The sequence below is a fragment of the Grampus griseus genome, assembly GCF_964374135.1.
Source record: "Grampus griseus genome assembly, chromosome: 15".
Lineage (NCBI taxonomy): Eukaryota > Metazoa > Chordata > Mammalia > Artiodactyla > Delphinidae > Grampus > Grampus griseus.
The window spans coordinates 40,600,304-40,618,622 of NC_139009.1; the positions used below are offsets into that span (position 1 = coordinate 40,600,304).

At 37.0% G+C, this 18,319-nt stretch overlaps 1 protein-coding gene across 37 annotated transcripts in view; it reads right to left on the bottom strand.

Annotated features, from left to right (window-relative positions):
* Positions 1-18,319, bottom strand: part of NRXN1 (neurexin 1) — a gene marked incomplete at its 5' end in the record, with an annotated part of 1,123,860 nt that overhangs the window by 121,736 nt on the left and 983,805 nt on the right. For 25 of the 37 annotated variants that reach the window (XM_082672704.1, XM_082672697.1, XM_082672700.1 and 22 more), the window contains 2 exons: positions 16,142-16,461; positions 17,837-17,926. In XM_082672704.1, the coding sequence (XP_082528830.1) occupies positions 16,142-16,461; positions 17,837-17,926 (410 nt within the window). The remainder of the gene's footprint in view (positions 1-16,141; positions 16,462-17,836; positions 17,927-18,319) is intronic. The other 12 variants (XM_082672696.1, XM_082672716.1, XM_082672717.1 and 9 more) reach the window with 1 other exon arrangement.

The following is an 18,319-nucleotide window of genomic DNA, read 5'->3' on the forward strand; positions in this document are numbered from 1 at the left end:
AAGTGAGCTGCCAGCATTCATGAAGCAGCCCTCTGCCCACATGTGAGAGAATAAGGCCTGCCCACAGCCATGTAAGTGAACTGGAAAGTGAATTCCCACCCTCCAGTCAAACCTTTAAATGAGACTGCAGGCTTAGGTCAACAGCCTTCACTCCAGCTTCATGAGAGACTGTGAGCCCAAGGCCCCCAGGTAAGCTTCACCCAGATTCACCTAACCAAAAAACCTGTGAGAGAATAAATGTCTGTTAGTTTAAGCTACTAAATTTTGAGATAACTTGTTACACAGAGATAGATAATTAATATAACCACCTAAAATATAACAGTAGCTTTTTGACCCCAAAGCAAAAACAAACCAACAAATGAAAATCCAGGTCATTTTTCTCTTAAAACCAAGAAATTGTCCAAGGAAAGGCAAGGCTCTTACTATGAATGTTCTCTTCATTCTGGCATTAGGATGTCTGCTCCACGTCTGCCATTTCCAAGGAAAAGTCGACCACCCTACAAGCTCTGACCACTCTCAACCTGAATAGGGTCTCCTGTCACACTCAAGAGCAAGCAGTAACACTGGTGCTGAAGAACGGAAAGCACAGATAGGAGATCTCTGGGGGGGCGAAAGGAAAGATTTGATAGAACTCAAAGAGTGATTGGGAATTTAAAGTGATGATCCAATAAAAGTAAAGGAAGAAATGTAAGCAAAAAAGATGTTGAGGAACTTCTGGAAAAAAAAATATGGAAGACGGGTATAATTGAAATATGAAGCAAAATAGAATGTCCTGATTATAAGCAATTGATAGGATGGAAAGGAATCATTTGAACCTGACCCTGAGGAAATTCTCCTTTGAGCAGTCCAGGTAACATAATATTGGACCCATAAGAAAATGAACGTAATCTTAACACATAAGTGAAATGGGCATTGGACAATATTTACATAGTAATGATGATCTCAATCTGTTTTATTGCTTTTCCACTTTATACTCCTCATAGATAAAATATGGAAGATGTAGTTGTGGTTGCCAAACAGTATGTTAAAATCTCTGGAAATATAATGAGATGGTGAGATCTAGGGAAGCTAGAGGAACAGGTAGGTGTACAATATATTTACCTTACTAATGCGGATACTCAAGAGATACTGTTGTATATTAATGGAATGAGAAATAGAGATATAAGCCTTCATTCATAAATAGCCTTCATTCTCTCTAATATCTTATCTTAAATGGAATCTTAGAAATGGTCTTATATTTCTGACCTCATAATGCACTGTTCATCAATGAAGAAAGCCATCAGTTCATAACAGAATAAGTGGGTCATTTGGCTGCCTTGTGATGTCCTATTTTCCATCTGTTGTTATGGATTAGAGATATAAATATACTATTTAAAGTGACAAAAATAACTAATATATGAACAAAATTCAGAGGAAAAGAAGAAAAGGAAAATGAAGGGATTAAGGCCAGGAACTAATCTTCAGTTTTCTTTCTGGAGATTGCATAAATATTATATAAAAGGGATAAAAAATTGGAAATGTAAGCATATTATTTAGAGATATGGAAATAATTACCAAAAGAATTGTGAAAAGGTATCATCTCGGGGAAGTAAGACTAGGGGTAGTAAGGTTGCTACTGTTTACACATATATCATCTTCTAAATCATATTGATTTGTTTTCATGTGCATGTGATAGCTTAATGAAAATAATTTAACAATGATTCCCACTTGTTTTGCATACATTCAGCAAAGCATAAAAGTAAATTTTGCCAGCATCCTGTTATTAGCCTCAGAACTAGGGTAAAAGAGCAGGTTATAATTAATGTTATTACTTGCAATTTGAGGTACCACCCATTTAAATATATTGTAGTTTTCAAATAACCCACACAGCAAGAATAAATTCCTTTGAAATTTCCTAGGCTTTGTCTAGATTTGTCTATCATCAGGAATTCACTCCACTCCCCAAACTTCATTTAAGTCTTTGTGTCCAATTAGTGTTATGCCAGCATGTCCCTCTAATCTCTTCGTTTAATTCTCTAGTTCTTTGTACTCAGTTCTCGTTTGAAATTGCCAGTGAAAATATCAGTTTTTACATGCTTAAATTCAGCAGTGACTATCTTTCCAGAACATTATACACTTTCCCCAGTTCTGTTTTCCAGCAATAGTCAATGTCTAAATATCAAGCCTATGCCCAGCTTTTCTTGAAGCCTTGTCGAGTCTCTGGTGCAAAAGTGGGTCTGTAATGGGTCTCACAGTACGAGGCTTCCTCGTTGGTTTCCTATTTTTACCTGTTAATTCAGCTTGTCAAAATTAGCTGGAGATATAAAAAAATCGGAAAAATGGTTTGAAAATGTGAGTTCCTGCCTCTTCAAAATGGTCCAAATACTACACGCAATTCTGAAGTGACTGTTAACAATCTGACTGTGGGGAGGTCAGCTTCTGGGGCAGACAACAGGGGGTGCTTTGCTGTAGATAGTTTAAAAGCAATACTAAATCTTACTACAAGTCAGCCTGCTTTTTTTTTTTTTTTTTTTACAGTGCATCAGCAATTCTAAACTATGCCAGGGATAAAATATTCCTCTAAAGGGGGGACCATCAACACTGCCCCTTCCCCACCTAGGTAAACCACCATAACCCCAAACTGATGAGACGGTATTCAACCTCTGAAAAAGCACGTTACACCCACTAATCTGTAACCTGTCAGTCAAACTTATACTGCTTTGTACCCTTGTCTTTTCCACCTTAGGGACAACTACTGGACTATCCTTCCTGAACTTAAGTGAATGTTGGTAACACAAACTGAAATGAGAATCTGCCTCCTATATATCCTATTCATGCCTTTCTATTAAGTGACACTGCATATACTTTAAAAACGACATCACCCTTTGTTTTAAAACTGTGTATTTACCCTGCATATGAAGGAATAATTCTGGAATAAATATTCTCTGCAACTATTGATCAGTCCGGGAAAATTTACCACTAGGCAGCAGTCCGTATTTATCTCAGCGTTGGGATATGCACTTTGGGTGTTCATAATTTATTTATGCAAAAACTATTTACTAAGTGTCCATTTTGCACCAAGCACATTAGGTGTTGAGCCTGCACAGGTAAATAGGGCATAGGTTTTGGCTTTCAGGTGCTTGTCAAAAAGGAAAATGAAATAAAAGTTAAAGGCTCTGATAGATAAATAACTACCTGTATGTCTACTTATCTGAATATATATTTACCTATTTTTCCAAAGTGCTATGAAAGCAAGAAATGCATCCTGCTTAGGCTTGTTCCGGAAAGCTTCAAGTGAAATGCAAGGTCTAAAATCATCTCATACCATTAACATTAGCAAAGCTTTAGAACTTTACAAAGGTAGAGTCAATTACTGTGAGTAAGATCACAGGTACAGTTGCAGCACAGGAAAAAAGAAGGAAACAGGAACATTGCTGGCAGAGGGAGTAACACTGCAAAGACTGAAAATGGGAGGTTGTATTTTGTTTACTACTGCTAGCGTACCAATGATAAATTTCAGATTGGGTACTTTAAGTAACATGCTCTTTTTTTTTTTTTTTTCCCTTTTCTGAATCAAGTTTCCAAATAATGTGGAATGCAAAGTCACAATGGCAAGAGTATATAAGACAATGAGGCAATGAAATAAACCACAGACAACTTCAGTCATAAATATAATTAAACCTCTATCTAAAACTATAGTGAAATGCTTACTTTGGATAGTAGAAAGCCATCAGTTCATAACAGAATAAGTGGGTCATTTGGTTGCCTTGTGATGTCTCATTTTCCATCTGTTGTTATGGATCACCATGTTGACTCTGTCTAGAATTATTACTAATGGCCAGTTGATGCTGTGCAGGGAAAGGTCAGATACAGGAAATTCACCACAAAATGTGAGAGAATCTTGACGAATTCTCTTTACTTCTGAAATATGGGCATTAGAACAAGAGAAACTCCCTTTAGTGGAATGTGAATTTTTCTATTTTCTTTTGAAAGAAACTGATACTCTCTTTGGACCTGTGGACACAAGTACTTACACTGTAATCTAGCTGTACACACAATCTTTTGATACACATTCAGGGATAGTTACTGTAGAGGTAAGCTAAGAGGTGTAGAAAATATGAAAATAAGCTTCCCTCAAGAGTTCCAGGTCCAAAGTTTTCCTGCTGAATTTTTCATGCTGGGTTACATTTAGTGAAGATCTCGTAAGAGCTGGCTTAACATGGTACAGCAGATAGAGACTCCTCATGTGGTTACCTGCCAGTATCTCAGGGAATCTATAGTTGAATATATTTGTTACATAGTCCTTGGATGGTGTTGATCAAATTCAGGCCCATTTCTCGTATTTGAGATTTGCGTCATCTTCTTTGAATCTGCAATGCCTAGAACGGGGTCTGGCACACACGGAAGGAAGAAAGGAAAAAAAGGAGCAAACAGAGAGAAGGAAGAAGAGTGGTGGCAGAATGGAAACGAGGATGCTAAGGAAGGAAACAATGACCACCTACTTTGTGCCAGATGCTATACTAAGATGTTTGCTCATGCAAATTTAGCTGATCTAAAGAATCTGTCACCACGATAAACATGATTCTAAAGTTCCCTTTACTACTGGCTCATGTTTTACTCCATACAAGAGTCCAACGCTGAGTTCACACACATAACCAGCAGCATCCAGGCTTCCTCAACAGCACAGTATTTATTCCATGGAGCGACGGAGGTGATTCGGCTCCCCCACATGCCTTTCAGGGGAGCCTCCACATCCCTCTTGACTAGGAAAATCTTAAAAGAGGACAAAAGGGGCCTGCACCACCAGCTACCCTATCAAACCTATAGACAGATGATAACATTCATTTTAGAAAAAGTTTTCCACAGAATGTGGGTAATTTCAGACTCAGAGTAGTGTCTAGCACGTTGCCAACACTCAGGACATGTTAAGTAATAAAAGGGTGTTGCTTCAAATCACTTGCTATTAAAAAAAGACTAAAATATCTTCCGCCCTTTCAATTTGTTTCAGAGTTTCAATTGTGCCAGTGATGCTGTTAATAACAGACTGTACATCTGCGATGTACAAAAGCTTTACTATTGTTGATTTAGGGCACTTTACATTTCATGTATGGAGTCTCTACATATCTGAGAAATGGTTGGTTCTTGTTGTACAACTCTGTATCTCTAGGTACCTCACACTCATCCTCAGGAATTCAATACCTTGCAAAGTGCATTTTATATGTTAGGTACACAAAAGATATTTGCTAAGTCATAATTTTAAACAAAAGTATTGCAGATTTATAGGTAACATACATCATGGCTGAAGATAAGTAAGTTAATAAAAACAAATATACACTGCTATGTTTTCATTTGTTTTAATTACCATTTACTATGCTAACGGAGAAACTATTGGTTAACACCGGTGTTATTTGTCTGCTTGAGAGCCTACATAAAGAGAACAGTGATGATGAGAAGACAGTGAAAACTGTTCGGTTAGTGCTGTATAGGGGCAGATGAATTAACTAGATCTCCTCTTGAGGTTCCAGCCTAACGATGTTAATATATTTTTCTTGTTGGGACACTTTTCAGTGATGCTAACTGATAAGAAAACCTAATATAGGTACTAAATAATAAAAAATTAAGAAATCATCTACTACCGAAGGCAATCTACAGATTCAGTGCTGTCCCTACCAAATTACCCATGGCATTTTTTCACAGAACTAGAACAAAAAAATTTAAATTTGTATGGAAACACAAAAGACCCCAAATAGCCAAAACAATCTTGAGAAAGAAGAATGGAGCTGGAGAAATCACACACCCTGACTTCAGACTGTATTACAATGCTAGAGTCATCAAGACAGTATGGTACTGGCAGAAAAAGAGACACATAGATCAATGGAACAGGATAGAAAGCCCAGAAATTAACCCATGCACTTATGGTCAAGTAATCTATGACAAAGGAGGCAAGAATATTCAATGGAGGAAGGAGAATCTCTTCAATAAGTGGTGCTGGGGAAACTGGACAGCTACAGGTAAAAGAATGAAATTAGAACACTTCCTAACACCATACACAAAAATAAACTCAAAATGGATTAGAGACCTAAATGTAAGGCCAGACTTAAAACTTAAAACTCTTAAGAGGAAAACATAGGCAGAACACTCTATGACATAAATCACATCAATACGTTTTTGGATCCATCTCCTAGAGTAATGGAAATAAAAGCAAAAGTAAACAAATGGGACCTAATTAAACTTAAGAGCTTTTGCACAGCAAAGGAAACCATAAACAAAAGGAAAAGACAACATACAGAATGGGAGAAGACATTTGCAAATGACGTGACCAACAAGGGATTAATTTCCGAAATATACAAACAGCTCATACAGCTCCACATTAAAAAAACAATCAAAAACCAGGCAGAAGGCCTAAATAAACATTTCTCCAAAGAAGACATACAGATGGCCAACAGGCACATGAAAAGATGCTCAACATGGCTAATTATTAGAGAAATGCAAATCAAAACTACAATGAGGTATCACCTCACACTGGTCAGAAAGTACATCATTAAAATATCTACAAATAACAAATCCTGGAGAGGGTGTGGAGAAAAGGGAACCCTCTTATACTGTTGGTGGGAATGTAAATTGGTGCAGATACTATGGAAAACAGTATGGAGGTTCCTTTAAAAACTAAAAATAGGGCTTCCCTGGTGGCGCAGTGGTTGAGAGTCCGCCTGCCGATGCAGGGGACACGAGTTCGTGACCTGGTCCGGGAAGATCCCACATGCCGCGGAGCGGCTGGGCCCGTGAGCCATGGCCGCTGAGCCTGCGCGTCCGGAGCCTGTGCTCCGCAACGGGAGAGGCCACCACAACAGTGAGAGGCCCGCATAACGCAAAAAAAAAAAAAAAAAAAAAAAAAACTAAAAATAGAGTTACCATATGATCCAGCAATCCCACTTCTGGTCATATATCAGGAAAACATGAAAACTCTAATTCGAAAAGACACATGCACCCCAATGTTCATAGTGGCACTATTTATAATAGCCAAGACATGGAAGCAACCTAAATGTCCACTGACAGATGAATGGACAAAGAAAATGTGGTATACATATATACAGTGGAATATTACTCAGTCATGAAAAAGAATGAAATAATGCCATCTGCAACAACATGGGTGGACCTAGGGATTATCATACTAAGTGATGTAAGTCAGACAGAGAAAGACAAATACCATATGATATCACTTATGTGTGGAATCTATTTAAAAAAGGATACAAATGGACTTACACAAAACAGAAATAGACTCACAGACATAGAAAAGAAAATTATGGTTATCAAAGGGGAAACGGAGGGGGAAGCATAAATTAGAAGTTGAGGATTAACAGATACACACACTATATATAAAAGAGATAAACAAATAAACAACAAGGACCTACTGTATAGCACAGGGAACTATATTCAATATCTTGTAATAACCTATAATGGAAAAAAATCTGAAAAAGCATATATATATACCTACCTACATACATATATATACATATATGTAGTCACTTTTCTGTACACCTGAAACTAACACAACATTGTAAATCAACTCTACTTCAATAAAAAAAAAATCATAGAGATTTAAATTTAATCTTGATACTAGTTTATTGAACAATACTTACTGTTTAACATATATCATGAAAGAAGAAAAAGCATTGTTAATAATAAAAAGATATTCCTTTGTCCTACAACTGAGACTTGAAATATCAGAAGGGGAGCCAACCTCACCAGTTCTTTCTGAGAAAATGCTCACTGAAATTACTGCCACATATTAATTAGATACAGAGTTTTAAGTCATTCTATTTCCCCCATGGTAATAAAAATGATATCAAAAGAAATTGTATCAAGAATCATAAACCCAACTTGGTCTAACTCACAGCTGGAAGTACTTGAAGTTTTTCATTTCCAAGTTGAAAAAGGAGTATATCGTGACTTTTAAGCTCCTTAATCAAGACACGTTATTGAGGATAGTGATAGAAGTCATATTTGCACTATTCAGTGTCATACTATGAATGAGCTTCTGTCTGAGAACAGCTGGGAAACAGGTATATGAAATTTCTGGGCTGCTCCGTCAACAGTGATTTGAGATTGTGGTGTTGGTGGTGGTGATGGTGGTGATGGTGGGTGGAGGTGAGTAAAACAGCGGATAGTTCTTCACTACCCACTAACAGTGGATAGCGGAGAGTTCTTCATTATGCAGTATATTTAGGGTCCACGGTCCTCTCCCACTAAATGCCAGTGACAACTCTCCCCCTGAATCATTTCCTGCCTCTCACCCCTTCCCACATCCTTGTTCTAGGGGAATGGTGCTGCCTCCTTGTGGAAAACACGTTCAACAGAGAATTCAGCACAGTACATACCACACCATTTGAGTTCTGATTTAGAAACATCCATTCAGAGCTGTTTTCAAGGGCAGAGAAAATATCTTTAAAGGTAAGAAAGATGCTTTAATTTATACAGTGTACTTGAGGAACGCTTTTCAAACGTAACTATCATTTGTATAATGGTTACATGGGTCAGACATTTTTTTACTTCTCTGTATTTTAGGGTGAACCATAAGAAATTTTCTTTTTTTGGTAATACAAATTGTCAAATAGCAGTAAGTGTATATAGTTCACATACTATACTGACTCATTTAATCCTCACAATAAGCTTGTGAAACCAGCATCCCCATTTTATAGATGGGAAGCAGAGGTATTGAGAGGCTAACTTGCCTAGGGCACATAGACAGTATGCAGGGAAAGTAAGGCTGAGATTTTTTTTTTTTTTTTTTTTTTTGCGGTACGCAGGCCTCTCACTGTTGTGGCCTCTCCCGTTGCAGAGCACAGGCTCTGGACGCGCAGGCTCAGTGGCCATGGCTAATGGGCCCAGCCGCTCCGCGGCATGTGGGATCTTCCCGGACCGGGGCACGAACCCGCATCCCTTGCATCAGCAGGCAGACTCTCAACCAGTGCGCCACCAGGGAAGCCCAAGGCTGACATTTAAGTAGGCATTCAGGCCCCTGGAGTCTTGCCCTTGACCCCTGTGCAATACTGCCCCCTAACAGCCCTTGCCAGTGGTGCTTCTTCAGACTGTCAGCTCTCAGAAGGCAAAATCAGACTGAGAGAGACTGGCAGGAGTATGAAGGAGGGAAATAGGTAGGTGAAAAAAGGAAAAGGCTTTCCAGGCAGAGGACAGAGAGGTGTGAAACAGCGTGACCTCTAGAGGTTTCTGTTAGTAGTTCAACAGGATCGGGGAAAAGAGTGTGGAGGAGTGGAGATAAAACTTCTAGTGAGGCAGACAGCAGGCCAGCTGTGAACAATGGACCCTGACAACCATCCAAGGAATCTGCTCTTTGTCCTGAATACCTGGATGTATTAAGGCCATATTTGCATTTTTGAAAGAGCAGCCTGACACCTGGGTGGAGATCATTTGAGCAAGTTTAGAATATGAGGATATGAGAAGTTTGAGCTAGTTTAGAATATGAGAAGGCAGGAAGTGATGAGATTCTGGACAGAGGACCTATTTAAGGGCAGAGGACCAGATCACCCCAACGTACTCTGAAAGGAAGCTGGCTGCATAGCCTTGGGGAAGTTACTTAGTTTCTCTCTGCCTCAATTTTTCTCATGTGTAAAATAACAAGAATAATACCAAGCTGTACTTTCTGAGTCTTCATTTCTTCCTCATTCACGTACATCCCTAGAATTTGATTACTCTTCTGATTTAATTAACAAGACACTTATTAGTTAGTGTCTTGTGTCCTTAGGACCACACAGGGCAGGGCATGCAGAGTTCCCGCCCCCCCCCACCCCCAATGTTCTTTCATAATTGATGCCATATCACTAATAACCTTTCCATATCTATTCAGAAAAGATTCCCGTCTTATGCTTCCCCCGCAGCCCCAACGCACAAGCATCCCCTCTCCTCTCTGCTTTATTCCTATAGCACTTGACATCCCATGTATGCTGTTTTAAGGTTTATTGTTCATCTCCCCTAACTAGAATATGAGCGTTGTACAGAAAAATCTAATTTTATTCAATGCTGTATTTCCAGTGACTAGAACATTGCCTGGTATATAGTAAGTGCTCAGCAAACATACGTTAAGTGAATAAATGGATGGATGGGTGGATGGATGGCTACTTTTGTCTAGAACTAGCCTTGTCCAAAGATGTCTCAAAACCAAGGTTGCATCCACCGAGAGCACCTTTTCATCCAGTGAAAACTCCAGGCCCTAAAGAATATGCACTGAACACAATAATTCTTAAAATAAAATCTAAAATGTATATATCCCAGAACTTTTGCTTACCCACAACGAGGGGAAAAACACCTTCTAAACTGAAGTGCTTACCTACATTTAAAATTACAATGAGCTGCACTTTTCTTAGCCAGCACCATTCTTCTTAGTTTCAGAAGAATATACCTTTGTATATATTTTCAAATCTACACCCAAGTGTTTTTCTTTTCAGTATGCACTAAAATTTGCAGTAGAAATGTACATTAGTTTAAGTGAATTGAGCAGAATGATTGGACTAGGGAAAATAAAACTAATTATTCATGTCACTAGTACTTTAAAATGCAGAGTAGTTATCAGGAACACACATAATTATAAGTAATGCAGTTATTTTTTTAATAATGAAGCCACAGCTAAGGTTAATTAATACTTTTAATAAAAAAAATAAAATTTTGTTCTTTGAAGTTACAATATGTTATTTGTTAGTTTTAGATATTTTTCATGGAAATATGTGTGCACTCTGCTTACATTTTTCAAACAAATAGTATTAATTTTTTATGAGTATCTCCAAAGCCACCAGTAAGCAATAGCAGTGTGTGACACATTCAAACACTCTTTTTTTGCTTGAATCCTAATTGGGATTCTTTTTGGAACATTCCAGAACATTCCATAGGAATCAAATGCCAATGACTTCAGTAGGAGATGAAGATACACGTCCTGACTACCTACCAATGTTTTAAATCCTCAATAGTTCCTTTTCTTGAGTAGGTTTGCTACCTCCACTCTGAAATAAGCCTAACTAGATTGTTCCAATACATTTCATTTATATTTACTGATTCTGCCCCAGTCTACAATTTAATTTCTTACTAAGAATTGCAAACTATAGTCCCTCCAGTCAAAAACCAGAATCTCTCAAAGCCTTATTCTGTCTCCTTTCTCAAGATTTTTTTTTTTTTTTTGGTACGCGGGCCTCTCACTGTTGTGGCCTCTCCCGTTGCGGAGCACAGGCTCCGGACGTGCAGGCTCAGCGGCCATGGCTCACGGGCCCAGCCTCTCCGCGGCATGTGGGATCTTCCCGGACCGGGGCACGAACCCGTGTCCCCTGCATCGGCAGGCGGACTCTCAACCACTGCGCCACCAGGGAAGCCCCCTTCTCAAGACTTTTGAAATGAGATGAAAAGATTTTTGAAATGAGATGAAAAGAAGATGAAAAAGGCTATGGATTCTTGAAACCAAGTAAGGATACCAGAATCAGCTTCTGCTCTGAATGAAAGGACAGGGCTTCTCTATTTATTATTCTTATGAAGTATGATTTTCTTGCAAAGATAGATTTTATATATGCTGTAAAAGTAGAATGGAATATAATTTATAGACGAAAATGGGATGCTTTTGAGTCAGAAAAGGATACTATTAATAATTACATCGGTACACCAGGTGCACAAGAGGACTATACAGGCCAACTGAGATGCATGCCACACTGTGTACAAGTCAAGGGTGAAATCTATGCTTTATTAAATAAGCATCAGAAGACCTAATTAAGAGTATCATCACTAGAGTCAGTGAAGTTTTAGAGCTGAGTACAATTCAAGAGATTCCTAAACCCACTTATTTTAGAGAGAGCGCAAGGCCAAAGTGCAGCGAGGTTAACCCACCTGTCCAAGTTACACAGAAAAGGTAGGTGGTTGTGTTGAAATTGGAAACGGGTCTCCTGATTCGCTGTGATCTATTTTACCATACCTCCTCTAGGCAAAAGGGATCCATATTGTCTACGGTATGTAAGTAACTTGTAAAATATTCTTGAAGGAAAGAACCACAATATCACAAAATGGGATACAAAGCATAGACCAAAAGAAATTTCACAATCTTGATCTGAAAAGAAATAATTTCCTTTCTTTACAAACCGGCAACCAAAGGGAATGAATATTGCCCTTTGCATTTTGGCGTACTTTTACTCATTTAAGTAAATCTACAAATACATTGTAAGACATTGGCAAATTATTCAGAAGAAGGGGGAACACTCAGCCATCAAAAATCCCAAGAAGCTCTCAGCGTCCTGAAGAACTTAATACTGTTAATTATTTGCAAATATTCACTTTCTGAGATTAGCCTTATAGAAAGTCTCTCTTTTTTAGGATGAGTGGGTCTTATGGAAACATTTAGATATTAGATATCATAAGTAAAACAAATTTTTATCAACTTTATATAATCCATATAAAAAGTACTGTTAATATTTTTACATTCACATTTTTTAAAGTCATTTAATCAGAAAGGTTGGTAAATGTCCTCATTATTTCATGACATAGATCATATCTTCCTGAAGTAAACATCAGTCTTAAAATTGATCATCATTCAGAGAAGAAAACCTTTTTTTTTCTTTTTAAAGCATATTTACTTCTAAGTAGGAATGTAAACAGGATCTTATGGGATGACATTTTGTGAATACTCTTTTATATTCTCTGACTCTGTGAAAACTGAAAATTCTCCCCTACTACTTGCCCTGCAGGATGGCTGAACAAACCTCATCTCATCTATCTGAAATGAATCCAATTTAATTCTGCTTGACCAAAAATCTGTTTCCATAGTTCGAAAACATGCAATCACCTTAAAGTACATTGCCATTGTAGCTATTGCTGAGGAAAATACACCTTGATTGAGAAAACAGTCCAGTGTGGCTTTTGAAAAATAAAATGACCCTCCCTGGTACACAATTTGGTAAGGCGGTTGATGAAAGTAGGCAGGTCAAAGGTTACAGTCTTAGAATTAGCATTACAAATCACTTGCATATTTAAATGTCAAGACTTTGACAATTCTAATAAACATTTAAATTCTACATATATCAGTAATCTCTTTGTAGCTGGAGGGCAAGATAAAAAACTGTGAAGAAAAGTAAATTTACAACAAATTATTCTGTTACTCAAAAATAAATAATTTGCTTTCTTCCCTAGTAGTTTTTCCCCCATACATTCACATCTTATTACCTGTAATCACAAACATATCCTTTTAAGAGAGAATTTTTTTTTTTGCTGTACGCAGGCCTCTCACTGTTGTGGCCTCTCCCGTTGCTGAGCACAGGCTCCGGACGCGCAGGCTCAGCGGCCATGGCTCACGGGCCTAGCCACTCTGCCGCATGTGAGATCTTCCCGGAAGGGGGCACGAACCCGTGTCCCCTGCATCGGCAGGTGGACTCTCAACCACTGCGCCACCAGGGAAGCCCCAAGACAGAATTTTAAAAACTTTTAGTACAACTTTAAAACACTGTTGTTGAATATTTGTAGTATATTAATCCAAATTATTTAATTGCTGTTATTGGTCTGTTAAAAATCTAAAGATTTAAAATATGTATTTTTTAATGAACCTAGTAATCTTTTATTTAAGTCAATACCTCCTCAAATGAACCAAGTAATTATTAATTAATCAGATCATTTACTTCCATAAACCACTGCTATCTTTAAACATGTTATAGCTTACAGTAAAAGAGACTCTTTTCATTGGCAATTAATGGGCAGTTAACTGTTTTCCTTTCACATTAGTTAATATTATAAAATGCATAAATTTTTAATTTCTTCATTTCTAGGTGTTTAACTTGCAAATGAAATAGCTATTTTACAAATGTTTACTTAAAAAACAATTTCTTAATACATAGCAAGTACTAATTGATAAAAAACATAAAAGTAAGGCTGATAATTCTTTCCTTATTTGGGGATACATCTGGTTTACCTAGTAACTTAAGCAGCTGTGATTTCATTAACGATGAAACAAGACTACTAAGAAAAAAATCTGATCATTTCAAATTTTATTCACAAGAACATTTCTATTTCCGAATGTCCTAGAATGTCCTCTTATGAATTATTTTACATAAAGGAAATAGTCTATCATAGCTCTGTTTCATTTTCCTATATCAGATTTGCCTTAATAACCTGCTTATCGTTAAATAAACCGTAAACCAATAAACACAATAACAAATCATTAGTGAAGTATTAGAAAAGAATATCAAACGGAGCTGTTGGGCATGCATAAATCTGTCTAAAGACACAAGTCTTTATCCAAGAGGCTAAGTGCAATTACTAACAATCTTATAAACCCAAACAAGACACAGAAAATCAACAAAATGATTTTACTCTAAGCACACATTCTTACTAAAATGTCTATTTCATAAGGGAGGGGCTTTTTGTTTGGTGTTCCTAATGTATCCCCAGCGCCTAGAGCAGTGTATGGCACATGTAGTGTGATCGGTAAATACATATTGATGAACACCCTGTGAGACAGCCCCTTTTACTTTGTGGCCAAATGCAAATTTTAAAAAAGGAGAGAGAAGAAAGAAAAAAGTGATGCATATAGGTGTATAATATGAAATACTACATTTATAAATTTACAGACTTTACAACTTTTTGGTCATCTCTCTTCTTCTAGGACATTTTCTCTTTCTCTATTCTGTTCCTCTCACTCCCTCCTACTCAAAGTAAAAATCAGAATCTATTTTCTTCTTTCTCTGGTAAACATATGTTAATTAGTAGATAGGGTGCTGATCTGAACAGAATTCATCTTCTTTTACTCTCTTTCTAAATGTGACACATGATCTATTTCAAACATTTGAAATAAAAGCAATTTAAAAAATAATTGGTGTCATTCTTGCTTCTTTAGTACGTGGTTTTCTAGAAAAGTAAGAATCATATCTTTGGAAAGCTTTACATGGCACCTACTAGAGACATTCACTAACTACCAAAAACAAAACAAAAGCAAACAGTCAAGTTTGGGCCAAGAAGAACACATAATTCTGAAAGCATTAACAACAGAATATGTACAAAGGCTATAAATGTCAACAGAGATCTAATAGAATTTAATAGAATTTCAACAGCATTCTAAAAGCCTTTATGAAATGTAAGCTCTGAGGCAGGTGTTTTTTTTTCTCTTCTTCATTGATGTAATGCCAATACTTAAGCCAGTGCCTGACACACAGTAGGCAATCAGTAAGTATATCTTGATGGAATAAATATACTTCCTACTTGTACAAGTGTGACATTTAAAACTTGTTTTTCAAAAATTTTAGACATAAGATTGAAAAATAAGCTCATTGAAGTTAAATATGGGTGAGGGCAGTTAGCTATATAATGTATGAAATATGTTGGCCCAAGACAGTTTTGTTTTTTTTTTTGCGGTAGGCGGGCCTCTCACTGTTGTGGCCTCTCCCGTTGCGGAGCACAGGATCCGGACGCGCAGGCTCAGCGGCCATGGCTCACGGGCCCAGCCGCTCCGCGGCATGTGGGATCTTCCCGGACCGGGGCACGAACCCGTGTACCCTGAATCGGCAGGCGGACTCTCAACCACTGCGCCACCAGGGAAGCCCCCAAGACAGTTTTTAAGTACCATATTTTGGGTCTTTGTCCTCAGATAAACTAACAGTGTGTTTTTCCCATAAACAGTAAAATAGTAGACTTATCGTTCACGATGAGAGCCACATGCCTACCAATTCAAAATTTTCAGACTTCAAAATACAATAGAAGTGCTACAGGCAATTTCTTTTTTAAGATGTTCCAATTTGCTTTTATTTTATTTTGATGAAGTGCTGAGCTTGAACAAGGCCTTTCAGATACTTCACTATTTGACTCGTTCATTTAACTTAAAAAGTGAAAGACCTGTGTAATTAGTAGACAATCCCCTCAGCTTGGGCTAGACCAAGGTTATTGAATCAAGACCATCAACTAACCACACACAAACCATCACAAAGCAGTATATATCAATAAAAGTTCACAAACCACAAACCAACAGCATATACACATTTCATCCTCAAACTGAATTCATTATATTAAGCAAGTCTTAAAAAAGCCACAATGCTTGAGATCAGAAATAATCCCATTCTAGAAAAGCCACGTATGCAGAAAAGTCCACTTTCATAATCACAGATCCAGAATGAAGAAATGAAATCTGTGTACTCACCTGGCTAATGGGTTCTTTTGTAGGGGGCTTTCCTCTTCTGGCTGTGCTAGTAGCCAGGGTCGTGGTGGTCTCCATAATTGACGTGGACATCTCTGACTGCATGGCAGTGGCTGTCGACTCAGTTGTCATAGAGGAAGGCACTTCACCAACCAGTCTCACATTTCCCACTATGGCGATGTTGGCATCATTTTCGGCTGCCATATTCAGAACTTTCAAGCCATTGTAGTAAAGCCCAGAGAGCTGACCCTGGAAGGGCTGGCCCTGCTCTTTCCCGCCAATTATTATGGTTGCTTGGCTATTGAAGATTGTGAGCTGACGCCCTGTAAAAATAATATTACATACATGCAAAAATGTTGACTGTGAACTCTACATTCTACAAAGGATGATAAAACAAATCTTTCATGGGGTGGATAATGAGAGCAATAAACTATAAGAGAGGCATTTGACTCATAATTCATTGCTTATAAATGAGGTGTCCATGAAATGCATAATCATTGGCAAATACTTGTAAATTCTCAACTTATTATAAATGTAGTGCTTTTGCTAAAAGACCAATCAAAGATATGTATTATAAATTAATTTTTAGTGGATTCCTTTCCCCTTTTACCTCAAGACCTTATACTGTTGGTCTCTTAAGTCTGAATTGTTTAATTAAAAATGAGATATTTAATATTTCAAGTATTTGTCATTCTAAAATTACCACTGGTAGAAACTCATCTATAGCAGCTGAAATCTGATTTTAAATTTATGGTAAAAATTTCATAATTCACATAATGGCCACAGGTATCTATATGCTCTTCTTTAGAAATGTGTATTTTTTGAAGGCAATAGTCCATTGTTATTTGAATTATTCTGTTTTCCGGCAAATACACTGAAAAGAAACACATAGTTTACACTGAGCGTGTCAGAGACAAAAAAAAATCCAAAAAGATTTTTCTGATTGGCTTTCAGCAAGTCTATTAAAACAAAACAAAATGAAAAAAAATATAGCTTCAGATGTAAAAAGCAGCTTCAGCAATGATACACAAACCGATGGAGAAATTATGGCACATTTCCATCAAACAGCAATCCTCAGCACAACAGTACCAATATCATCAAATTGAGTATCCAGTTTTAGCAGATTGCTCTCTGTTCATAAAAAGCATGCACACAACTTTAAGTTCAGTTTTAATTAGGGCTTGTTCCCAAATGCTCTTAGAAGGTTGCAAACGTTAAAGGGACTTCATTTTGACTGGCAATCCATATTGCCCACTATTTAAGATGCCTAGAGTTTAAACCAAGAGTTTTTTTGTTGTTGTTTTTTTCAGGACCATAATGAAGATATCAGAACTACATATATTTTAGTTAATAATTTAGAGGCTGGAACATGTAATATAATCTATAAATGATTTATCATTTTGGGTTAATGCTTGCTGTGAGTACCTTCATAGATTGAGTTAGTGGATTATATTTAACAGTCCCTTTAACCTTAAGTTAACAGGGTAAGATTATTAAACAGCTGGTACGTCTAAAAATGTATAGAAATTATTATACAAGGAATGCAAATATTACTATCTACATTTTACTGTTTTAAATTTGTTTTTAATTTAGTTTTACGGAAAATTTATTTTTTATGTTTATTAGTGTTACAATGAAGTACTACTTGGTTATGTTCAAATTATTTTTTTATTTGAAGTTTTAATCAATGTTTTTTACCTTTGTCGAGTAGCCATTCATCAACTACTCGACCAAGTCGATATGGAATTCGCTGTCTAGCAATCGCCAGGCGCTCGTTATCATTGTTTCCTTTAAAGTTTAAAGAGACATTTCATTGGTTAAAATCTGTAAGGTCAAAGGTTAAAAGTTAATACTTAAAGCTTGAGCTATACAGTTGCCACATGATTTTTTTGAAATTTGGAATTTTAAAAAGTTCTACCTAGAACATTTCATGTTTCAGACTTGTCATTCATTCATTTATTTTATTTTAGCAAACAAAATTATTCCTATGTTAATTGAAAATTAGAAATCTGCATTTGAGCTAGGTTATTAAAACTTATGTTATAGACAGACCCGAACAACCAATTTAAACAGCAAATAATAGCTTTACAAAAAAATGAACATTGATCTCAGGGTTTTGTCTTTTTGATGTTTCTTATTAACTAGTTAAACATGTTCAGGTGAAACAGGTTTAAGTTTTCA